Raw genomic sequence first — 22272 nt, 5'->3', positions numbered from 1 at the left:
CCTTGGCCTCCCAAAGTGCTGAGATACAAGCGTGAGCCACCTCACCCGGCCCATTCTTTTAACTATGTGGCCTTTGAAGGCATAATTACTCTTTCTGGGCCGCAATCTCCTTAGCAGTAAAATGGAGATAGCACTCATCTCATACTGCTATGAGAACTAAGTAAAACAAATAAGGTAGGTTAAGTGTCCAGCCCAGAGTTGAGCACTTAGAAGATTCTCAACAAAAAGTGGCTGCAGTTTTTGAAGATTCTGGCCTACCATGGTTGGTCTGATTTTTAGTTGAATCTGTGAATCTGTGAGTCGAGCGCCCTCTCGTGCTTTCGTGGTGACTTACACCTAACAGATCTCAGAGCTCTCTTCTTTCCCTTCCGTTCTCTCTGGAGTAGAAGCAGGGAGGTGAAAGGCTGCAGGTTCTAAGAGAAGTGTATGTCTCCAAGGGTTACTTCGGGCCAGTGTGCATGATGCTCAGGGCTTTAGGATTACTTGCGTCTATCCTGAGGCTCTGCATGAGAGCTTAAGGCATATTCGGAGAGAAAAGCCAGACCTACAGCCATGTGGAATTCAAGCAACAAACCTGCTGCTGGGAAAATGGGAAGGGAGGTCCAAGATACTTCCGGTTATCTAAACAGTTTCCGCAATTGCAGTGTTTTGTTTTGTTTTGAGGGAAAGAGTTATGAACCCATAAGAACAAACAGAAACACAAAGTTAACTTACGATTTGGGGTTAAAACAACAACAAAACTCAGTGGAAGACTGAAGTAGGGGAATCTGGGGGAAGAAAGAAGCAAAAATACCAAGACAGCTCAACAATTGGTCACATTCCAAAGGGAAAAAAATTGAGGAAACCAGGGTTCTATCTGGAATGTTGAGAAAACAGGTGCTAGAGCCCAGGAGATACCATCCTTCCGGGAGGACTTTAGAGTCCATTGTGTGGGCTCATTTGGAGCTGTAACAATAACTGGGGGTTGTTACTGCATTCACCCGGCTGCAGGGGCCAAGGTTGCTAAAAGGTCCTCCTAAGCCTGGGATAGTTCCACACACAATGGAGAATTGCAACACCCTCCTTGTGAACCTACTCCTGTAACCTAATCTTTAGTTTGTCCAACTGTAAAATGGGACTAGCCCCATTCTCACAGAATTGTTATAAAAACCGCTTTTCCACGAATGGTATTTATTGTTGTTACTGCAGTTGTTAGCTATAATTACATGCTACAGATATCTCAGGATGCCCTTAAATTCCTCCACTGTAAGCCACGGGCAACGACTGTCATCGACTGTAGTTTCTAGGAAGACCAGCCAATTCCAAGAAGGATGCTCGGCGGGAGAACCTAATGCCGGAAGCCTATTCGCGAAAAACTCTTCCTTCCCGGACGCTAAAGTCTGGCAAACCACATTGCCCGGCAGACCCCGCAGCCTAGGGCCGGCGCTCAAGCCGTGCATTCTGGGATTGGTAGTTCCCGGGCCTCAGTGTCGGCCTGCGCGCCCAGCTTCAGGAACTCGCCTTCCCAGCTTGCCTTGCGGCCGGGGGGGTTCATTGCCGCGACCAGGAAACGGGAAAGATGGCGACGGCTCCTCGACGTTGAGGCCGCGTTGGGCGGTTCAGACTCAGGGTGGTGAGTCCCGGGCGGTGGGGGCGGTTCCCACGAGCTTACAGAGAGGGCGAGAGTCGGGGCACAGCGGTGGCCCCTGCCTCCTGGACGAGGCGGGAAAGAACGCCTCAGAAAAGGGGCATGAACCCGGGAAGCTCGGGCGGGCAGGAGTGAAGGGGCGCAGGCCCCAGGGGTAGTGTTGGCTCCTCCGAGCACAGGCCACGTCCCTGCACGATATTTTCCTCCCAGGACTCTGCCCATGGGCGCAGCGCCTCTGATACCCCCAGTCTGACCTTATTCTTTCATGCTTCAAGTAGCCTTTGCTGCAGCCAAACTGAAACTTAGGCTTTTCTCTCGCAATCAGTCCATGTTTTCCCGCCTCTGCTCCGCCTCTATTATTTCTTTTGCCGGGAATGACTTCTTTTCCGCGTCCTTAATTACATATCTTCAAATTCTACTTATACTTAAAGGCTCAAGCGTCACTTCCTCTACCAAGCCTTCCACGTCACCTTTTACAAGTGAAAGGAAACGCCTTTGAACACCTGTATTACTACATCTGAGCCTTGATACTCTTCTTGGTATGTGTCTCATACCCCCTATTGTTCTTTTTTTTTTTTTGAGACGGAGTCTCGCTCTGTCGCCCAGGCTGGAGTGCAATGGCGCGATCTCTGCTCACTGCAACCTCCGCCTCCCGAGTTCAAGCGATTCTCCTGTCTCAGCCTCCCGAGTAGCTGGGATTACAGGCGCACGTCGCCACACCCTGCTAATTTTTTGTATTTTTAGTAGAGACGGGGTTTCACCGTGTTCCCCAGGCTGGTCTCGAACTCCTGAGCTCAGGCATTCCACCTGCCTCAGTCTCTTAAAGTGTTAGGATTACAGGTGTGAGCCACCGCGTCCGGCCTGATAACCCCTGTTGTTCTAAAAATTTCCTGTGAACAGAATTTGTTTTTGTGACTCACATAGCACCTAGCACTGTGCCTTGCATACAGTAGATGCTTGGTAAATATGTCATTGAATGAAAAAAAAGAATGTGCCCCTGCCCTGCAAGAACTGAGGACCTGAAGATCTGGAGGTTTGAGAGAAGGCTGCTGGAAAGCATGGCCAGAGTCAGCCTGGTTATTTGGCCTTTGTGATAATAGAACCTGTGATAAAAGTTGCCTGTATTTACTGTCTCCTCATTCTTCATTCTCTTCCAAACTCATTCCACTTGGGCTTCCATTACCTCAATGCTACTGAAACAGCTCTTGTCAAGGTCACCAGTAATCTCCATTTTTCCAAATTCAGTGGTTGCTTCTCTGTCCCTTATTCCCTCTCCACTTCGCTGGTACTTGATTCCGTTGACCCCTCTCTCCTTGAAACATGTTTTTGGCTTCTTCGTTGCCATACTTTTCTTTGTCCTTTCTCGCTGGCTGCTGGTTCTTTCCATTCTTTTTCTGTGGTTCATCCCGTGGCTAACTCCTGTTAAAGTGTTCCAGAGCTCAATCCTGGAGCTGCTTCTCTATTTTTTTCTTTCACTATGCTGCCTACTTAGGTAATATCATTTAGTGTCCCATGGCTTTAAAAGCTATCTGTGTATTGGTGACTCAGGTTTTTGTCTATTGACCCTCTTCCCTAAGTTCCAGATTTGCATTTCTACTTGCCTTCTGGGAATCTCCACTTGGTTGTCTTACTGACATCTCACATTTAACCTGGCCAAAATGAAACGTTTGATTTCTTCTTAAATCTATTCCTTCCCTAGTCTTTTCCAGTTTGTTTGCTATGGCACCGCAAACTATTAGGTTGCTGAAACTATACATTTAGGAGCTATCTTTGTGTCTCTTCTTTCTGTATCTCCCTTCAGTAAGTCCTGTCAGCTTTGCCTCCAGAATATGCTCTGACACTGCCTACTTCTTTCCATCTCCATTGCCACCTTCCTAGAACAAGCCACTGCCATCTCTTGCCTAGAGTACCATAATAGCACTCTCAGTGGTTTTGTTTTCACTCTGCCTCTCTGCTATATATTTTCTTGCAAGTCACCAAAGTATTAGATTGCTTCCTGTATAAAGCTCTTCTAAGATCCCCATTGCAGTTAAAATCCAATTTACTCTGACCTGTAACACATTTTCGTTATCTGACTCCTGCCCAGCTCACTGAACTCATCTTGAATCAGTATTCCCCCTGCATCAGTGCTTCCCAGGCTCAAGAAGTCTTCCCACCTCAGCCTGGGCTCAGGTGATCCTCCCCAGGTAGGAGCAAAGGAGCATGGGCCCCATAGGTAGTATTGGCTTCTAGGGGTACAAGCCGTGTTCCTGGATGATATTTTCCTTTATTTTCCTCCGAGGCCTCTGCCTATGAGCTCTTGAACACTTTTGAACTCAAGCATTCCACCCACCCTCAGCCTCCCAAAGTGCTAGGATTACAAGTGTGAACCACCACACCTGGCTGATTTTTCTTTTTTTTTCCTCGAGACAGAGGGAGTCTTGCTCTGTCACCCAGGCTGGAGTGCAGTGGCGCTATCTTGGCTCAAAACAACCCCCACCTCCTGGGTTCAAGCAGTTCTGCCTCAGCCTTCCGAGTACCTGGGATTACGGATGCCCGACACCATGCCTGGCTAATTTTTGTATTTTTAGTAGAGATAGGGTTTCACCCTGTTGGCCAGGCTGGTCTCAAACTCCTGACCTCATGATCCGCCTACCTCAGCCTCCCAAAGTGCTGAGATTACAGGCGTGAGCCACTGCACCCAGCCTCTGGCTGATTTTTATAAATGTAAAATTTTATTTTTCAAAATAGACGGGTAGTCTTACTATACTATCCTGGCTGGTCTTGAACTCCGGAGCTCAAATCCTCCCGCCTTGGCCTCCCAAGGTGCTGGTACTACAGGCATGAGCCATCAGGCCTGGCCACACAAATATGTTTTTAACTGACAAGCATGCAGTTGGGCTCACACCTGTAATACCAGCACTTTGGGAGGCTGAGGCAGAAGGATCCCTTGAGCCCAGGAGTTCAAGACTAGCCTGGACAACAAATTGAGACCTTGTCTCTAATAAAAATTTTAAAAATTAGTTGGGGGCGGGCACAGTGGCTCATGCTTGTAATCTCAGCACTTTGGGCACTCAGGGCGGATCACCTGAGGTCAGGAGTTTGAGACTAGCCTGGCCAACATGGTGAAACTCCGCCTCTACTAAAAATACAAAAATTAGCCAGGCGTGGTGGCACGTGCCTGTAATCCCAACTACTCGGGAGGCTGAGGCAGGAGAATCACTTGAACCTGGGAGGTGGAGGTTGCAGTGAGCTGAGATCGTTCCATTGTGCTCCAGGCTGGGCAACAGAGCAAGACTCTGTCTCAAAAAAAAAAAATGGGTCGGGTGTGGTGGCATGCGCTTATAGTCCCAACTACTTGGGAGGTTGAGGCAGGAGGATCGCTTGAGCCTGGGAAGTCAAGGCTGCAGTGTGCCATGATTGTGCCCTGCCCTCCATCCTGGGTGAGAGGGTGAGACCCTGTCTCAACAACAACAACAACAACAAAAAACAAACCTGACGAACATGCTAAGCTAGTTCCTGCCCCAGTTTCCTAGTACTCACATCTCTTCTATCTAATAAGGGTTTTTTACCCTGATCTTTTCATGGCCCTCTTTCCCATCATTCAAGTCTCAGCTTAAATGTCAACTAAAACTTCTACCCTGAGCCATCTATCTGTTGTTTATACCCTTACCAATCATATCACTCTTTTATTCTCTTCATTAGCATTCATTACTATTTAAAATCCTTTCTGCTACACTAGAATTTATGTTTTATGAAGTAGGAGACTTTGTTTTCTTTACTGCTTTGTCTCCATTACCTACAACAATTTCTGGTACCTTGTAGGTGCTCAGTGAATATTTGTTGAAAGAATGAATGATATCCAGGATGCTGTACAGAGAAAATAGCCCTCCTTTGGGATTATTTTCTTAGGGCTACAAGTGTTCTTTTTTTTTTTTTGAAACAGGGTTTTGCCCTGTTGCCCAGGCTGGGGTGCAGTGGCGTGATCTCAGCTCACTGCAGCCTCCGCCTCCCACTTTCAAGCGATTCTCCTGCCTCAGCCTCCTGAGTAGCTGGGACTACAGGCACGCACCACCACGCCCAGCTAACTTTTTTATTTTTAGTAGAGACGGGGTTTCACCATGTTTGCCAGGATGGTCTCGATCTCCTGACCTCGTGATCTGCCTGCCTCGGCCTCCCAAAGTGCTGGGATTACAGGTGTGAGCCACCACGCCCAGCCCAAGACAGCTATTTCTATGTGATATGCATGATGTACTGATACAGAACAGTCAGTCACTTCTCAGGTGATTGTGAGATCAAATGGGTTGTCCTCACATTTTGAAAGTGCTTCTTGTTCATTTTTCTTTTCTTATCTTTATACAATCTTCCTTAAGGATATATGGCGAGGAATGGCATGAGAAAGGGGACTTGTAAGCTAAAGCTTAAGGAACTATTTGAGCTGAACCATCTGGGGATAAAATAAGTTGCGAGAAATGTATCCCAAGTCTTTGGGATGATGATGAGGTGGTTGCAGATTCAGGATTGCTGCAGTTTTAGCTCCTGGCTGAACTAGATTTCATAGTCCAAAGAATAGTTGACAGTGTGGGAGTGGTGTTCAGTGTCTCCCAGGTAGGAGGGAGACAGAAAACATTCCTGCTGAAACCTTTCACAAAACTGGGTTATGCAGATGACCAAGGTTGTGAAAATCTGAATAGGGAATGTCAGTCAGGACTTCTGCAACCTCTAGTTTTGGATATTTAAAAAATATATATTTTGAAATAATTATAGTTTCACAGGAAGTTAAAAAATGTGTGTAGAGGTCCTGTGTACCCTTCACCAAATTTTTCCCATTGCATAACTAGAGGTACATTTCTTTTAATCTGAGTAAAAGTGTGTTTCTCCACTTAAATTCAGGTTTTCCTTGTGGTGCTAATTATAATATGATCCAGATCTCAAAGTTAAACTTTTTTCTCCATTGAGCTCTCTTTATGAGCTGGAGAAATGTCGCTCTCAGATGTGTGTGTGTGACTGATCCTGGTGGGTTGGCAGACCTAATAAACTTCAAAGTAAGCAATGTAGGATGTTTCTAGAAGCGGTACACTCTTCATACACTAACACTTCTTTTAATACTCTTTTGCAGTCTAATTACAAAAATATGGTGTATTCACTGTACATATCTAGAAATGAATATATAAAAAGGAATCGGCCAGGCACTGTGGCTCACGCCTGTAATCTCAGCCTTTTAGAGGCTGAGGCAGGAGGATTGCTTAAGGTCAGGAATTTAAGACCAGCCTGGGCAACATGGTGAGACCCTGTCTCTACAAAAAATAAATTAGCCAGGCGAGGCAGGAGGATGGCTTGAGCCCAGGAAGTTGAAGCTGCAGCGACCTATGATTGCACCACTGCACTCCAGCCTGGGTAACAGAGTGAGACCCTGAAAGGAATTACAGGGAGACAGTATAGTATCGTGAGTAACAATGGTCTGTGGAGCCAGACTGCCTGCAACTCTGCCACTACCTGTCTGCCCTCAGACAAGTTCCTTTATATACCTGAGCTTCAGTCTTCTCATCTGTACTGTAGACATACTAATATATCCACCTCATAGGATTGTTTTGAGGGTAAGTGAATTATGTATAAGCAATTTACAGCACTGCCTAGTACATTGTAAGTACTCTTCCTACTCATTACAGATGGCAGGAGAGCTGGTTGACAAAAAGGACCGTGATGCATCACCTTCCAAGGAGGAAAGGAAGCGATCACGGACTCCTGACAGAGAGCGGGATAGAGACCGGGACCGGAAGTCTTCCCCATCTAAAGATAGAAAGCGGCATCGTTCAAGAGATAGACGTCGAGGAGGCAGCCGTTCTCGCTCTCGTTCCCGTTCCAAATCTGCAGAAAGGTAAAGTAACTTTGTTACATGGAAAGGGAGAGTACATTTCAGATTTTTTCCTTGTTGGTTCTTCTGATGCCTCCAGTATTAGACTTTTTTTTTTTTTTTTTTTCCTGAAACGGAGTCTCGCTCTGTCGCCCAGGCTGGAGTGCAGTGGCTTGATCTCAGCTCACTGCAAGCTCCACCTCCTGGGTTCACACCATTCTCCTGCCTCAGCCTCCCGAGTTGCTGGGACTACAGGCACCCGCCACCATGCCTGGCTAATTTTTGTATTTTTAGTAGAGACAGAGTTTCACCGTGTTAGCCAGGATGGTCTCATCTCCTGACCTCATGATCCGCCCACCTTGGCCTCCCAAAGTGCTGGGATTATAGGCGTGAGCCACTGCGCCTGGCCTTTTTTTTTTTTTTTTTTTGAGACGGAGTCTCGCTCTGTCGCCCAGGCTGGAGTGCAGTGGCCAGATCTCAGCTCACTGCAAGCTCCGCCTCCCAGGTTTATGCCATCCTCCTGCCTCAGCCTCCCAAGTAGCTGGGACTACAGGCGCCCACCACCTCGCCTGGCTAGTTTTTTTGTATTTTTTAGTAGAGACGGGGTTTCACCATGTTAGCCAGGATGGTCTCGATCTCCTGACCTCGTGATCCGCCCATCTTGGCCTCCCAAAGTGCTGGGATTACAGGCTTGAGCCACCACGCCCGGCTGTTTTTTTTTTTTTTTTTAAAAGATGGAGTTTCACTCTTGTTGCCTAGGCTGGAGTGCAATGGCACGATCTTGGCTCACTGCAACCTCTGCCTCCTGGGTTCAAGCAATTCTCATGCCTCAGCCTCCCGAATAGCTGGGATTACAGGCACCCACCACACCCAGCTAATTTTGTATTTTTAGTAGAGACGGGGTTTCTCCACATTGGTCAGGCTGATCTCGATCTCCTGACCTCAGGTGATCCACCCACCTCAGCCTCCCAAAGTACTGGGATTACAGGTGTGAGCCACTGTGCCCGGCTAGGCATCTACTTTTTGTACATTAATCTACTCCTATCCCAGTTGGACCTGCAGGTGTTTTCAGTTTTCCTCAGTGACCCAACTCTTAAAAGTTGAGAGGGAACTTGTAAGATGAAGGTCCGGGTTATCAAGGAAGGTTCATTTGTGGCTGGGTGTGGTGGCTCATACCTGTAATCCCAGCACTTTGTGAGGCCGAGGTGGGTGGATTACTTGAGGTGAGGAGTTTGAGACCAGCCTGGCCAACATGGCAAAACACTGTCTCTTCTAAAAATATAAAAATTAGCCAGGTCTGGTGGTGCATGTCTGTATTCCCAGCTATTCGGGAGGCTGAGGCATGACAATTCCTTGAACCTGGGAGGCGGGGGCTGCAGTGAGCCAAGATCGCACCACTGCACTCCAGTCTAGGCGACAGAGCGAGACTCCATCTCAAAAAAATAAAAAAGGAAGTTTCATCTGTTCACATAGTCAATGACCTGTCATTGCCATTAATACTTAACAGTACATCTCTGATCTATAGAAGCTTCTTAGAATTCCCTCGTTATTTCCGTGAGAGATACATTCTCTAATTTGTAAAACATTACTTTGGCACAAGAGTATAGGAACTTTCTCAGGGCTGCAGTGAAGCAAGATACTTTGGAAATACCAGTGAATTCTTAAATTTGCGGTCTTCCAGAGAACGACGGCACAAAGAACGAGAACGAGATAAGGAGCGGGATCGGAATAAGAAGGACCGAGATCGAGACAAGGATGGACACAGACGGGACAAGGACCGGAAACGATCCAGGTATATGAAGGAATGAGGGGGCTTTAGGGGAATGCTCCCATTTCTTCTCTGCACCTGAGTTGACTCAGCTTCTTATGAAAGTAGATTTCTCTTAACAGATTCTGTTGGTAGTTATTACAGAGCTCTTTTTCTTATTTATTTTTATTTTATTTATTTTTTTAAAGCAGAGTCTCACTTTCTTGCCCAGCCTGCAGTGCAGTGGTGTGATCACAGCTTACTGCAGCCTTGACTTCCCCAGGCTTAGGTGATTCACCCACCTCAGCCTCCTGAGTAGCTGGACTACAGGCATCTGCCACCAGATTTTGGTTTGTTTTTGTTTTTTTTTTGAGACAGAGTTTTTGTCCTGTTGCCCAGGCTAGAGTGCAATGGCACGATCTCAGCTCACTGCAACCTCCGCCTCTTGGGTTCAGACAGTTTTCCTGCCTCAGCCTCCCAAGTAGCTGGGAATACAGGCATGCGCCACCACGCCTGGCTAATTTTTGTATTTTTAGTAGAGACAGGGTTTCTCCATGTTGGCCAGGCTGGTCTCAAACTCCCGACTGCAGGTGATCCACCCACCTCGGCCTCGCAAAGCAAAGTGCTGGGATTACAGGCATGAGCCACCGTGCCCGGCCTCTTTTTTTTTTTTTTTTTTTTTTTGAGACAGAATCTTTCTCTGTCACCCAGGCTGAGTGCGGTGGCACAATCTCACTGCAACCTCCACCTCCTGGGTTCAAGCGATTCTGCTGCTTCAGCTCCCCGAGTAGTGGGGATTACAGGCACACGCCACCACACCTGGCTAATTTTTGTATTTTTAGTAGAGACGGAGTTGCGCCTGTTGGCCAGGCTGGTCTCGAACTCCTGACCTTAGGTGATCTGGCCACCTCGGCCTCTCAAAGTGCTGGGATTACAGGCATGAGCCACTGTGCCTGGCCTGTATACAAAGTTCTTATCAGGCCCTGAAAGTATAGGTTAGAATTCAAGGCAGAGGACAGAATGCTCCTAACAGAAACTCAGTGGGGTTGTTTGAATTCTCTTGTAGATTAAGCTTAGATCAGGTATGGGGAAAGATTGTTGGGATTGATGGGAATGAAAAATGATGAGGGAATATAGATAACAATATCTTCTTGGCTTGTGGTGGGGTGGCCATGTAGGCTAAATTCATTGTGTATGAAAGAGTTAAGGAGGGACGGGCACCGTGGCTCACACCTACAATCCTAGCACTTTGGGTGGCCGAGGTGGATATATCACCTGAGGTCAAGAGTTCGAGACCAGCCTGACCAACATGGTGAACCCTCGTCTCTACTAAAAATTTTAAAAATTAGGCCGGGCGCGGTGGCTCACGCCTGTAATCCCAGCACTTTGGGAGGCCGAGGTGGGCAGATCACGAGGTCAGGAGAGTGACACCATCCTGGAGAACATGGCGAAACCCCGTCTCTACTAAAAATACGAAAAAAAATTAGCTGGGCATGGTGGTGGGCGCCTGTAGTCCCAGCTTCTCGGGAGGCTGAGGCAGGAGAATGGCGTGAACCCGGGAGGCGACAGAGCTTGCAGTGAGCAGAGATCACGCCACTGCACTCCAGCCTGGGCGACAGAGTGAGACTCTGTCTCAAAAAAAAGAAAAAAAAATTAGCCAGTGGTGGCAGTATGAACCTGTAGTCCTAGCTACTCGGGAAGTCCCAGCTACTCAGGAGGCTAAGGCAGAATTGCTTGAACTCAGGAGGGAGAGGTTGCAGTGAGCTGAGATCACACCATTGCACTCCAGCTGGGGCAACAGAGTGACACTGCGTCTCCAAAAAAAAAAAAAAAAAAAATTTTTAAACAGCCACACCTGGCTAATTTTTGTGTTTTTAGCAGAGACAGGGTTTTGCCATGTTGGCCAGGCTGGTCTTGAACTCCTGACCTCAGGTGACCCACCTGCCTTGGCCTCCCAAAGTGCTGGGATTACAGGCATGAGACACTGCGCCTGGCCTAGAGGAAATATTTTTGACATCAGTAGTAAAGTCCCACTTCCCAAAGGAGATTAGTCTCAAAAGGAGATTTGGGTAGAAAGGGGCCAAGACAGGGCCATAATTAGGTTTCAGAGCTGGCAGTATGACCATGCCTGCTAAGAGAGTTTCAAGACATGATAGATGACTGTGAGCCAGTCTTGTTGAGTCATGGGGAAACTTCCATTCTGTTTTTGGGGCTTAACTTGAACCTCATCCAGGGGCTGAAGTAAGAGTGATGTGGACCTTTCTTGTTCCTTTTCCTCAAAGCTTATCTCCTGGCCGAGGAAAAGACTTTAAATCTCGGAAGGACAGAGACTCTAAGAAGGATGAAGAGGATGAACATGGTGATAAGAAGCCTAAGGTGAAGGAGAGGAAGGATATTTTTCATCTTCAACTCGTGCGTTGCTTTGTTGATCTTTAAAGCGAAGAGAGCCTTTATAGACTAAAGTTCTGTGTTTTATCTTCAGGCCCAGCCATTATCCCTGGAGGAACTTCTGGCCAAGAAAAAGGCTGAGGAAGAAGCTGAGGCTAAGGTAAGTACTTGGGGGTCTCCATTCATCTGCTCAGGCTGCCATAACAAAATACCACAGACTGGGTGACTTCAACAACAGAAATTAATTTTCTCATAGTTCTGGAGGCTGGAAGTCTGAGAGCGGAGTGTCAGCAGGGTTGTTTCTTCTGAGGCCTCTCTCCTTGGCTTATAAGACTGTCTTCTTCCTCGGCTCTTCACATGGTCTTCCTTGTGTACACATGTACCCCTTGTGTTGGATTAGGGCTCACCCTAAAAGGCCTTTTTTTTTTTTTTTTTTTGAGACAGAGTCTCACTCTGTCACCCGGGATGGAGTACAGTGGCGTGATATCGGCTCACTTCAACCTCCGCCTCCCAGGCTGAAGCAATCCTCCCACCTCAGCCCCCCAAATATCTGGGACTACAGGTGCGTGCCACAACGCCCAGCTAATTTTTGTATTTTTTGTAGAGTCAGGATTTCACCATGTTGCCCAGGCTGGTCTCGAACCCCTGGGCTCAAGTGATCTGCCCTCCTTGGCCTCACAAAGTGCTGGGATTACAGGCATGAGCCACTGTGCCCAGCCTAATGGGCTCATTTTAACTTAATCACCTCTTTACATGCCCTGTCTCCACATACAGTCACATTCTGAGATACTAGGGGTTAGGGCTTCCACATACGAATTTTGAGCTGGGTACAGTGGCTCACACCTGTAATCCCAATACTTTGGAAGGCCAAGATGGGAGGATCACTTGAGCCAGGGATTTTTAGACCAGCCTGGGCAACGTGGTAAAAACCCATCTCTATCAAATTTAAAAAATTAGCCATCTGTGGTAGCATGCATGTGTAGTCCCAGCTACTTAGGAGGCTGAGGCAAGGATATTGCTTGAGCCCAGGAGGTTGAAGCTGTAGTGAGCCATGATGACACCACTGAACTGCAGCTTGGGCAACAGAGCAAGAGTCTGTCGCAAAAAATATATATAACATGTGTATTTTTTGTTTGTTTGTTTGTTTTGAGATGGAGTCTCACTCTGTTGCCCAGGCTGGAGTGCAGTGGCACGATCTCGGCTCACTGGAACCTCCGTCTCCCAGGTTCAGGCAGTTCTCCTGCCCCAGCCTCCAGAGTAGCTGGGACTATAGGCATGTGCCACCATGCCCGGCTAATTTTTTGTATTTTTTAGTAGAGATAGGGTTTCACTGTGCTGGCCAGGCTTGTCTCGAACTCCTGACCTCGTGATCTGTCCGCCTCGGCCTCCCAAAGTGCTGGGATTTATAGGCACAAGCCACTGTGCCCGGTCACATTTTTTTTTTTTTTTTAGAGATAAGGTCTTGGTTTTTTGCCCAGGCTGAAGTACAGTGGTGCAATCACAGCTCACTATAACCTCAAACTCCTGAGCTCTTATGATTTTCCTGCCTCAGCCTCCTGAGTAGCTGGGACTATAGGCACATGCCATCATGTCTGGCTGAGTTTTTTTATTTTTGTAGAAACAAGGTCTTGCTATGTTGCCCAGGCTGGTCTTGAATTCCTGGCCTCAAGCAATCCTCCCATCTAGGTCTCCCAAAGCACTGGGATTACAGGCATGCGCCACCACGTCCAGCCTGAAAAAACACAGAATTCTGTAGGGGACGTAGTTCAGTCTATAACCGAGTCCAAGGCCTATTTATGTTTTCCTCAACAGGCTTAATGCTTGAGCAAATATTTTTGGGTTCCATGCCATCTCCCCATTAGTGATGTGATTGTACCCTGCTCCCAGATCCTTTGTTGACAGTTCCAATCTGTTTTGTAGCCCAAGTTCCTCTCCAAAGCAGAACGAGAGGCTGAAGCTCTAAAGCGACGGCAGCAGGAGGTGGAAGAGCGGCAGAGGATGCTTGAAGAAGAGAGGAAGAAAAGGAAACAGTTCCAGGACTTGGGCAGGAAGATGTTGGGTTCGTTATTCTACCCTGTGTAGCCACTAGATGGAAGAGGAAAGAGTGGGATGAGATACAGTGTCTCTTAGGAGAGATAGAAACCTGTTCACTCTGGAGTTTGGAAAAGGGAAGGATGGTGGGAGTTTATGAGAAAACATTTTTCTGTTAGATCTCCATTTACCCCATATCATAAGTCTAGCCCTTTTTTTCTTCATTTGATGTTCCTCATCTGGATTCCCTCCATTCCCTCTCCTCTTTTCTTCCATGAGCTCTTCTGCAGCTTTGCTTTCTTTGATCTGCAGAAGATCCTCAGGAACGGGAACGTCGCGAACGCAGGGAGAGGATGGAACGGGAGACCAATGGAAATGAGGATGAGGAAGGTCGGCAGAAGATCCGGGAAGAGAAGGATAAGAGCAAGGAACTGCATGCCATTAAGGTGCAGGCCTTGGATCCATCTTCACTTCTCTCCCACACACAAAAATGAGGTTTAGTTATTTGGCCATTGTGATCTCTGCATGTGAGAATTGGGCCTCAAGGCTCATGTGCTTTGTGTTCCCTCCCTGAGCAGGAACGTTACCTGGGTGGCATCAAAAAACGGCGCCGAACGAGACATCTCAATGACCGAAAATTTGTTTTTGAGTGGGATGCATCTGAGGACACATCCATTGACTACAACCCCCTGTGAGTGGCTTCAGGCCTGAATTCTAGGTCTTTTCCACTAGGCAGTCCTAGAGAGCTGATGACTACAGAGGTGGAGGAAGTAAGACAAGCCGGGATGGAAAATTGGTAGACTGGTAGTCAGCCAGCCCTCTGGTGGAAGAAAGACCCTGTCCAGGAGGAACTGTTTCATATTAGTAGTCTGCCCTTCCCTCCTACTGCCGTAACAGCTCCTTCTTTTTTCTTTTCCTCTGTCTCAATCCCAGGTATAAAGAACGGCACCAGGTGCAGTTGTTAGGGCGAGGCTTCATTGCAGGCATTGACCTCAAGCAGCAGAAACGAGAGCAGTCACGTTTCTATGGAGACCTAATGGAGAAAAGGCGAACCCTGGAAGAAAAGGAGCAGGAGGAGTGAGTGATCAAGGCTAGGGTGGCTGGACAGAGCCCAGAGACTCTACAGAAAGGAGTTGGAGGGCACTGATTCTACTTACTCCTCACATCCTGCTCCAGGGCAAGACTCCGTAAACTTCGTAAGAAGGAAGCCAAGCAGCGCTGGGATGATCGTCATTGGTCTCAGAAAAAGTTAGATGAGATGACGGACAGGGACTGGCGGATCTTCCGTGAGGACTACAGCATCACCACCAAAGGTGGCAAGATCCCCAATCCCATCCGATCCTGGAAAGACTCTTCTCTGCCCCCACACATCTTGGAGGTCATTGATAAGTGTGGCTATAAGGTAAGGAGGGGTAGATTGGCCCAAAAGATCTGAAATGTTCCTGCACTAGTTTGGGAATAGAGAACTTTGTTCCTTGACTATTTGGAGCCATCCCTGCTACTGGGTACCAATGTGACCTTTTCTGTCACTTTCTGGTAGAAGCGTCAGCTTTTAGTGATTATGTTTCTTCTTGGGGTCCCCATTTCTGTGCACTGTACTTGGCATCCTTCCATTGCACTAGCAGATATGCTTACTACTATCAGTGGTAGCCCAGGTTGTATAATTCTGCCTGTACCTATTACTCTTTCTCGGGGTCACTGCAGGAACCAACACCTATCCAGCGTCAGGCAATTCCCATTGGGCTACAGAATCGTGACATCATTGGTGTGGCTGAGACTGGCAGCGGCAAGACAGCAGCCTTCCTCATCCCACTGCTGGTCTGGATCACCACACTTCCCAAAATTGACAGGTGGGGTCAGCTGGCACCAGCTGGAGTGGGTTTGTCTGGGTAGGAAAGGTGAAAGTGGCAAAAGAATGTTTGTTTTTTGTTTCACGTCTATAATCGGAAGCTTGCTTCTTTATTCTTGGTTCAATATTAGGGAATAATTGGATCATGATATCAAAGAAGTATATGTTGCTGGCAAAGACCTGGAGAACTTTGCTATCCTGGAGTCTCTGATTTTTATTTTTTTATTTTATTATATTTATTTTTTTGAGACAGAGTCTCACTCTGTCACCCAGGCTGGAGTGCAGTGGCACAATCTCGGCTCACTGCAACTTCTGCCTCCCAGGTTCAGGTGATTTTCCTGCCTCATCCTCCTGAGTAGCTGGGAATTACAGGCATGTGCCACCACACCCAGCTAACTTTTGTTTTTTTGTTTTGTTTTGTTTTTTTGAGATGGCGTTTCGCTCTTGTTGCCCAGGCTGGAGTGCAGTGGCGCAGTCTCGGCTTACTGCAACCTCTTCCTCCCAGGTTCAAGTGATTCTCCTCCCTCAGCCTCCTGAGTAGCTGGGATTATAGGCACCCGTCACCACGCCCGGCTAATTTTTTTGTATTTTTAGTAGAGATGGGGTCTCCATGTTGTTCAGGCTGGTCTCTTAACTCCTGACCTCAGGTGATCCGCCTGCCTCAGCCTCCCAAAGTGTTGGGATTACAGGCGTGAGCCACTGCGCCTGTCCTTAATTTTTGTATTTTTAGTAGAGATGAGGTTTCACCATGTTGGCCAGGTTGGTCTCAAACTCCTGATTTCAAGTGATCTGCCTGCCTTGGCCTCCCAAAGTGCTGGGATTACAGGCGTGAACCACTGCACCTGGCCGAATCTCTGATTTTTATTTATTTATTTATTTATTTATTATTTATTTATTTATTTATTTTTTATTTATTTATTTATTTTTTTGAGACGGAGTCTCGCGCTGTCGCCCAGGCTGGAGTGCAGTGGCCGGATCTCAGCTCACTGCAAGCTCCGCCTCCCGGGTTCACGCCATTCTCCGGCCTCAGCCTCCCGTGTAGCTGGGACTACAGGCGCCCGCCACCTCGCCCGGCTAGTTTTTTGTATTTCTTAGTAGAGACGGGGTTTCACCGTGTTAGCCAGGATGGTCTCGATCTCCTGACCTCGTGATCCGCCCATCTCGGCCTCCCAAAGTGCTGGGATTACAGGCTTGAGCCACTGCGCCCGGCCTATTTTTGTTTTTTTGAAATGGAGTCACGCTTTGTTGACCAGGCTGGAGTGCAGTGGTGTGATCTTGGCTTACTGCAACCGTTGCCTCCCAGGCGCAGATCCTCCCACCTCAGCCTCCCAAGTAGCTGGGATTACAGGTGTGTTCCAACATGCCCAGCTAATTTTTGTATTTTTTGTAGAAAGAGAGTTTTACCATGTTGCCTAGGCTGGTCTCAAATTCCTGGGCTCAAGTGATTCACCCACCTCAGCCTCCCAAAGTGCTGGGATTATAGGCTTGTACCATCTTGCCTGGCCTCTGGACTTACTTTCTTTTTTTTTTTTTTTTTTTTTTGAGACAGAGTGTCTCTGTTAGGCTGGAGTACAGTGGCACGATCTCAGCTCACTGCAACCTCCATCTCCTGGGTTCAAGCGATTCTCCTGCCTCAGCCTCCCGAGTAGCTGGTATTACAGGCGCCGGCCACCACCCCTGGCTAATTTTTGTATTTTTATTAGAGGCAGAGTTTCACCATGTTGGCCAGGGTGATCTCAAACTCCTGACCTCAGGTGATCCGCCTGCCTCAGCCTCCCACAGTTCTGGGATTACAGGTGTGAGCCATAGCGCCCAGCCCTGGCCTCTGATTTTTGAGTGAGATCATTGCATTCTTTTCTCATCATCCTCCCCATTCCCATCGCTTCCCATAAGAGTGACTTTGTCTTGCTCTGGCTTGTGGTTGGATAAGAACCAAAGCTCACGAAGCTGTGGGATGCCCCATTTACCACAGAATCGAAGAGTCAGACCAAGGCCCTTATGCCATCATCCTGGCTCCCACCCGTGAGTTGGCTCAACAGATTGAGGAAGAGACCATCAAGTTTGGGAAGCCGCTAGGTATCCGCACTGTGGCTGTCATTGGTGGCATCTCCAGAGAAGACCAGGGCTTCAGGCTGCGCATGGGTTGTGAGGTTTGTTTTTCTATCTAGCAGCCAGCCTGCTGTCTGGGAAGGCTATCCTGGGGCTTTGTTTCTAGTTTCTGGAATAGATGTGCAGTAGAATGAAGAAAGGAGCTGGTTTATATGTATGTGCTATTTATTGAGAACTTAGCACCAAAGTTTATATTACAAATAGTATATATCGTATATATTAGCTCATTAATTCTCACAATAATGTGTGAGAGTAGGTAGTGATATTTCCTTGTTATAGATCAAGCTGAGGTTCAGGTTAATAACTGCCTGAAGTCACAAACAGCTGGCAATGGGCAGAGCTGAGATTCTTATCCATAGCCTGTGCTTTTAGTTACTCTTTACTCTGCCAGACCAAATCTTTGACTTTGTGCATTGCGTTCATCTCAGGAAAGTGGAGGAGAGCTTTTTATGAGAAATCTGCTGTAGAAATTTAGAGTTTTTACATTTTTTTTTTTTTAATTTAGTCTTTATACAACCCCCTTCATGGTATCCCTTAGTCTCTCTCATCTAAGAAAGTTCCTTCTTCAGGATCTGAAATGATTTGCCAAAAAAAAAAAAAAAAAAAAGTTTCTACTGATTTTGCCTCCTCTGTCTAATCCCTGCATCTTACTCAGAGACCTCATTCGTTCCTGAGAAAATCCAGGCAACAAGTGATTTCATGCTGGTTTGCAGGAGCCTTTACTGCTAAACATAACCAGAGGTTGGGGTCCAAGTTCCTCAGCATTGGAGGTCTGTCATCCAAGTGGGTGGATAGTTCACAGGAAAGAAAAGAAGGGGCACCTGCTGGGCTGTAAATGATTATACTGTACTACTCAGATTGTGATCGCTACCCCTGGGCGTTTGATTGATGTGCTGGAGAACCGCTACCTGGTGCTGAGCCGCTGTACCTATGTGGTTCTGGATGAGGCAGATAGGATGATTGACATGGGCTTTGAGCCAGATGTCCAGAAGATCCTGGAGCACATGCCTGTCAGCAACCAGAAGCCAGACACGGATGAGGCTGAGGACCCTGAGAAGATGCTGGCCAACTTTGAGTCGGGAAAACATAAGTACCGCCAAGTAAGGCTGCTTCCCTGGGCTGGGAAAAGTGGGACAGGCCAAGGCGGGTGGATCACTTGAGCTCAGGAGTTTGAGACAGCCTGGGCAACATGGCGAAACTCCATCTCTACAAAAATTACAAAAATTAGCTGGGCATGGTGGTGCGCACCTGTGGTCCCAGCCACTCCGGAGGCTGAGGTGGGAGGACCTCTTAAGCCTGGGAGGCCGAGGTTGCAGTGAGCTGAGGTCGTGTCACTATTCCACTCCAACCTGGGCAACAGAGTGAGGCCCTGTCTCAAAAAAAAAAAAAAAAAAAGGAAAAGTTGTACAAGTTTGCCAACCTCCTGTTGGGCCTTTCTTGCCTTAGGTGGGCTCAGAGTACATGTTTCTAGAATGAAGTGTGCCTAGGTACGGTCCTCTGACAGTCCTAAGGGTGGAGCCGTTTAGCTTAGCCCTGGAAAAACGATTCCAAAGACTTACGCTGCTACCGGGACCACAGGTGCTAGCAAATGCTCTCAGGCCTTCCTGTCATCATAAGATGGAAAGTGCCTTGATGAACGGGTACTGGGGAAGGATGGGAATTCAGAGGACACTATTTTCTAAGGTGGTGGCTATCAAAGCCTATACTGCGGCACATTTTAGATTCTTTAGTCTGGGCTGGGTTGGTGACAGTGGGATATGTAATTATGCCTGCCTGGGTGCAGGGCTGAGCCTCTTGTTTTCGTAGACAGTCATGTTCACGGCCACCATGCCCCCAGCGGTGGAGCGTCTGGCCAGGAGCTATCTTCGGCGACCTGCTGTGGTGTACATTGGCTCCGCAGGCAAGCCCCATGAGCGTGTGGAACAGAAGGTCTTCCTCATGTCAGAGTCAGAAAAGAGGTACGAGGGCACCTGAGCCAGGGGAAACAGGGTGGAGAATGAAATGGCTCTCAGAACTTTTTTCAGTGCGAGTGCAGGGCAGGGCAATTGCTTTGCTGTGTTGAGCTGCTGTTTTCTTGAGCAGAATGTCATGGGCATTGAAGACCCTGAAAGTAGTGTTCACAGATCAGGGTTGGGCATTTCACTTGGAGCGGGAGGTATTATGCATCTCACGTCTTTCTCCTCTTCCCTCCAGGAAAAAGCTGCTGGCAATCTTGGAGCAAGGCTTTGACCCACCCATCATTATTTTTGTCAACCAGAAGAAGGGCTGTGACGTATTGGCCAAATCCCTGGAGAAGATGGGGGTATGTCTGGCAGGGGAGAACAAAATCTGGCCTCTGTGGCACTGCTTTCTGAATCTAGCAAGGCCCCCTAGGCTCTTCCTTTCGATTCTCACCCTTTCTTTAACCTGTCCAGCAATCAACAAGTCAGGACCAGGGTAAAGGGTGGTTTGAGGGAATAAAAAGAATGGAGTCAATTGCCGGGACTCCTTGTCTGCTGCAGTAATGCCAGCCAAAGCTGCCTTAGGTCTTCATCCTGGTGAGGTGGAGCCAGGGAAAGGTTTGAGACCCATATCCTGGCAGAGTCTGAGGATCTAGAAAAGAGTAGGTGAAAACTGTGCTTAGATATGTTGAGGAGAGGAGGTGATGGGGTCAGAAGGGAGCTGATAATCAGTGTCCTTTACTCCTGTTACTGGTGCTTGAGGGGAAGGGTGTGTCCCCGCCACTCAGCTCTTCAACTTCCTTAAACTTCTTGATCCCTGCTTTCTACCCTGATCTTGCCCCTAATTCTCTGAGGACTTCTCATCTGTCTGGCTCCACAGCTCTCCCAGCTGCTTTGCTTTTGACCTTACTCTGTGTGTCCCTGCCACACCACACCTTTTTCTCTCGTCCGTCTCTTCAGCTCACGTGTTCTCTCCTTCCTTTCACTGCAGTCATTCTTTCTCTTGCCTCCTTCCCTTTCTCCTACCCTGCTGCCCTCTCTAACCCTCCTCTGTGTCTGTCCCATTCCTCTGAACTCCTGTGTCTCTCCTTGATCGCATTGCTCACTCTACCATTCTTCCAACAGTACAATGCTTGCACACTGCATGGTGGAAAAGGCCAGGAGCAGCGAGAGTTTGCATTGTCCAACCTCAAGGCTGGGGCCAAGGATATTTTGGTGGCTACAGATGTAGCTGGTCGTGGTATTGATATCCAAGATGTGTCTATGGTTGTCAACTATGATATGGCCAAAAATATTGAAGGTAAGTTCCAGGGAAAGCAGCTTCAATCCAGGGTGAAGTCAGATTCCTTATGGTGTCCCACTCAAAGTCAGGGTGCTGTCCATGGGGGGCTGTTACTGCCTTCCTCAGCTCCAAGTCTGGGATTGTTTGCTCCCATGAGAAGCGCTCCTGTCTTTTATCTTACCTGGGTTTGTTGTCCCAGCAGCTGGGATGACACTTGTGTCCTCAAGAGTGTGAAGAATGAAGCTAGGCAGCTGTGGGTCTTAGTGTGGTGGGGACTACAGTCAGTAGGAGGACAGGGGAGATGGGCACCTGGAGAGGGCACTGGGGGCACCTCAGGTTCAGGCAGGACGTGCTGTATTCCCGCCTTTGGAGATGGGGTGGGAAGGATGCCTCTAGAAGTGGAGGCATCAGACACGGCTCCCCCGGGCATCTGGGCTGTGCTGAGTGACATTCTTCCCATTCCCCAGATTACATCCACCGCATTGGCCGCACGGGACGAGCAGGCAAGAGTGGGGTGGCCATCACCTTCCTCACAAAAGAGGACTCTGCTGTGTTCTACGAGCTGAAGCAAGCCATCCTGGAAAGCCCAGTGTCTTCCTGTCCCCCTGAACTAGCCAACCACCCAGATGCCCAGCATAAGCCAGGCACCATCCTCACCAAGAAGCGCCGGGAAGAGACCATCTTTGCCTGACACAGCACTCTTCCTGTGGTCTGAGGGCATCTCCAAAGCTGCCTGATGCCTGTTCTTCAGAAACCTCACATCCCTCTTTCCAGGTCCTCACTCCTGGGTTACGGGGGCTTAGGAAAACAGTCAGACTCCCTAGCCCAGACCCTCAGGTCGGGAGGCCTGCATGTGGGGCTGCAAAAGGAGAGGACGATGCTGTCGGAGGCAGGGAGAGGAAATTACCACAGCTTTTTGGCTCAGCTCTGCCCTTCTTTGCTTTGGGATTGCACTGGGCCATCAGCTCATGCCAGGCTATGGGGGCAGCCAGTTGGCATTGCTCCCCAGACTGAACAGAAACCTGGCTGCCTGATGGGACCTCCTTTGGCACAGACTTGACTGTGTAACTGTATAAACTGCAGCAGCATCGTTGCCCTAGATGCCCCAGGGGACCTGGCACCATGAGGATTACAGACAGTGGAATCTTACTGTCATCTGGACAGCTGTTTTCCTGTTTGGATGGTAAAGAAAGTCGAGCGCCTTTAGACCTGTGCACAGTCCCGCACCAAGGGGTGCTGTGTGCTCTAGGCATCCCCTCCCCCAGGGGATTTTCTGAGTAGATGGAGGGACAGGGTGAACTGGCTGTGTCCATCTTTGTCACTGAGTGAAATCTCTGTTTTCTATTCTCTGAGAAGATAAGTTTGTATGTTCTGAGAATAAATACGTGAATACTAAGGCTGTGTCTAGTTCTAGCTTATTTCCCAGCTTCTCCCTGGCAGGGGGAACACCACTGGGTGCGGGGTGG

The 22272-nt window shown here is 48.2% G+C and overlaps 1 protein-coding gene across 1 annotated transcript; it reads left to right on the top strand.

Moving 5' to 3' along the window:
- Window positions 1–1512: 1512 nt before the first annotated feature.
- DDX23 (DEAD-box helicase 23) lies at window positions 1513–22203 on the top strand. Its single transcript, XM_021922276.2, has 17 exons — window positions 1513–1612; window positions 7276–7484; window positions 9142–9252; window positions 11490–11583; window positions 11690–11755; window positions 13516–13654; window positions 13939–14072; window positions 14205–14317; window positions 14560–14703; window positions 14803–15028; window positions 15331–15476; window positions 17448–17625; window positions 18442–18684; window positions 19391–19542; window positions 19778–19886; window positions 20650–20824; window positions 21274–22203. Exons 2-17 carry the CDS (start codon window positions 7276–7278, stop codon window positions 21495–21497), a joined length of 2463 nt encoding a protein of 820 aa, XP_021777968.1. The 5' UTR covers window positions 1513–1612; the 3' UTR covers window positions 21498–22203.
- Window positions 22204–22272: the final 69 nt, after the last annotated feature.

The sequence above is a fragment of the Papio anubis genome, chromosome 9, assembly GCF_008728515.1.
Source record: "Papio anubis isolate 15944 chromosome 9, Panubis1.0, whole genome shotgun sequence".
Taxonomy (NCBI): Eukaryota; Metazoa; Chordata; class Mammalia; order Primates; family Cercopithecidae; genus Papio; species Papio anubis.
The sequence above is the reverse complement of the archived record's forward strand: the minus strand, read 5'-3'. Positions and strand labels throughout refer to the sequence as shown.

Bases quoted from the DNA above. Each gene is read 5' to 3' on its own strand.
- DDX23 (XM_021922276.2), top strand. From the start codon at position 7,276: ATGGCAGGAGAGCTGGTTGACAAAAAGGACCGTGATGCATCACCTTCC. The intron at 14,318-14,559 runs GTGAGTGGCTTC...TCTCAATCCCAG, and splicing joins TCCATTGACTACAACCCCCT to GTATAAAGAACGGCACCAGG. The intron at 20,825-21,273 runs GTAAGTTCCAGG...CCCATTCCCCAG, and splicing joins TATGGCCAAAAATATTGAAG to ATTACATCCACCGCATTGGC.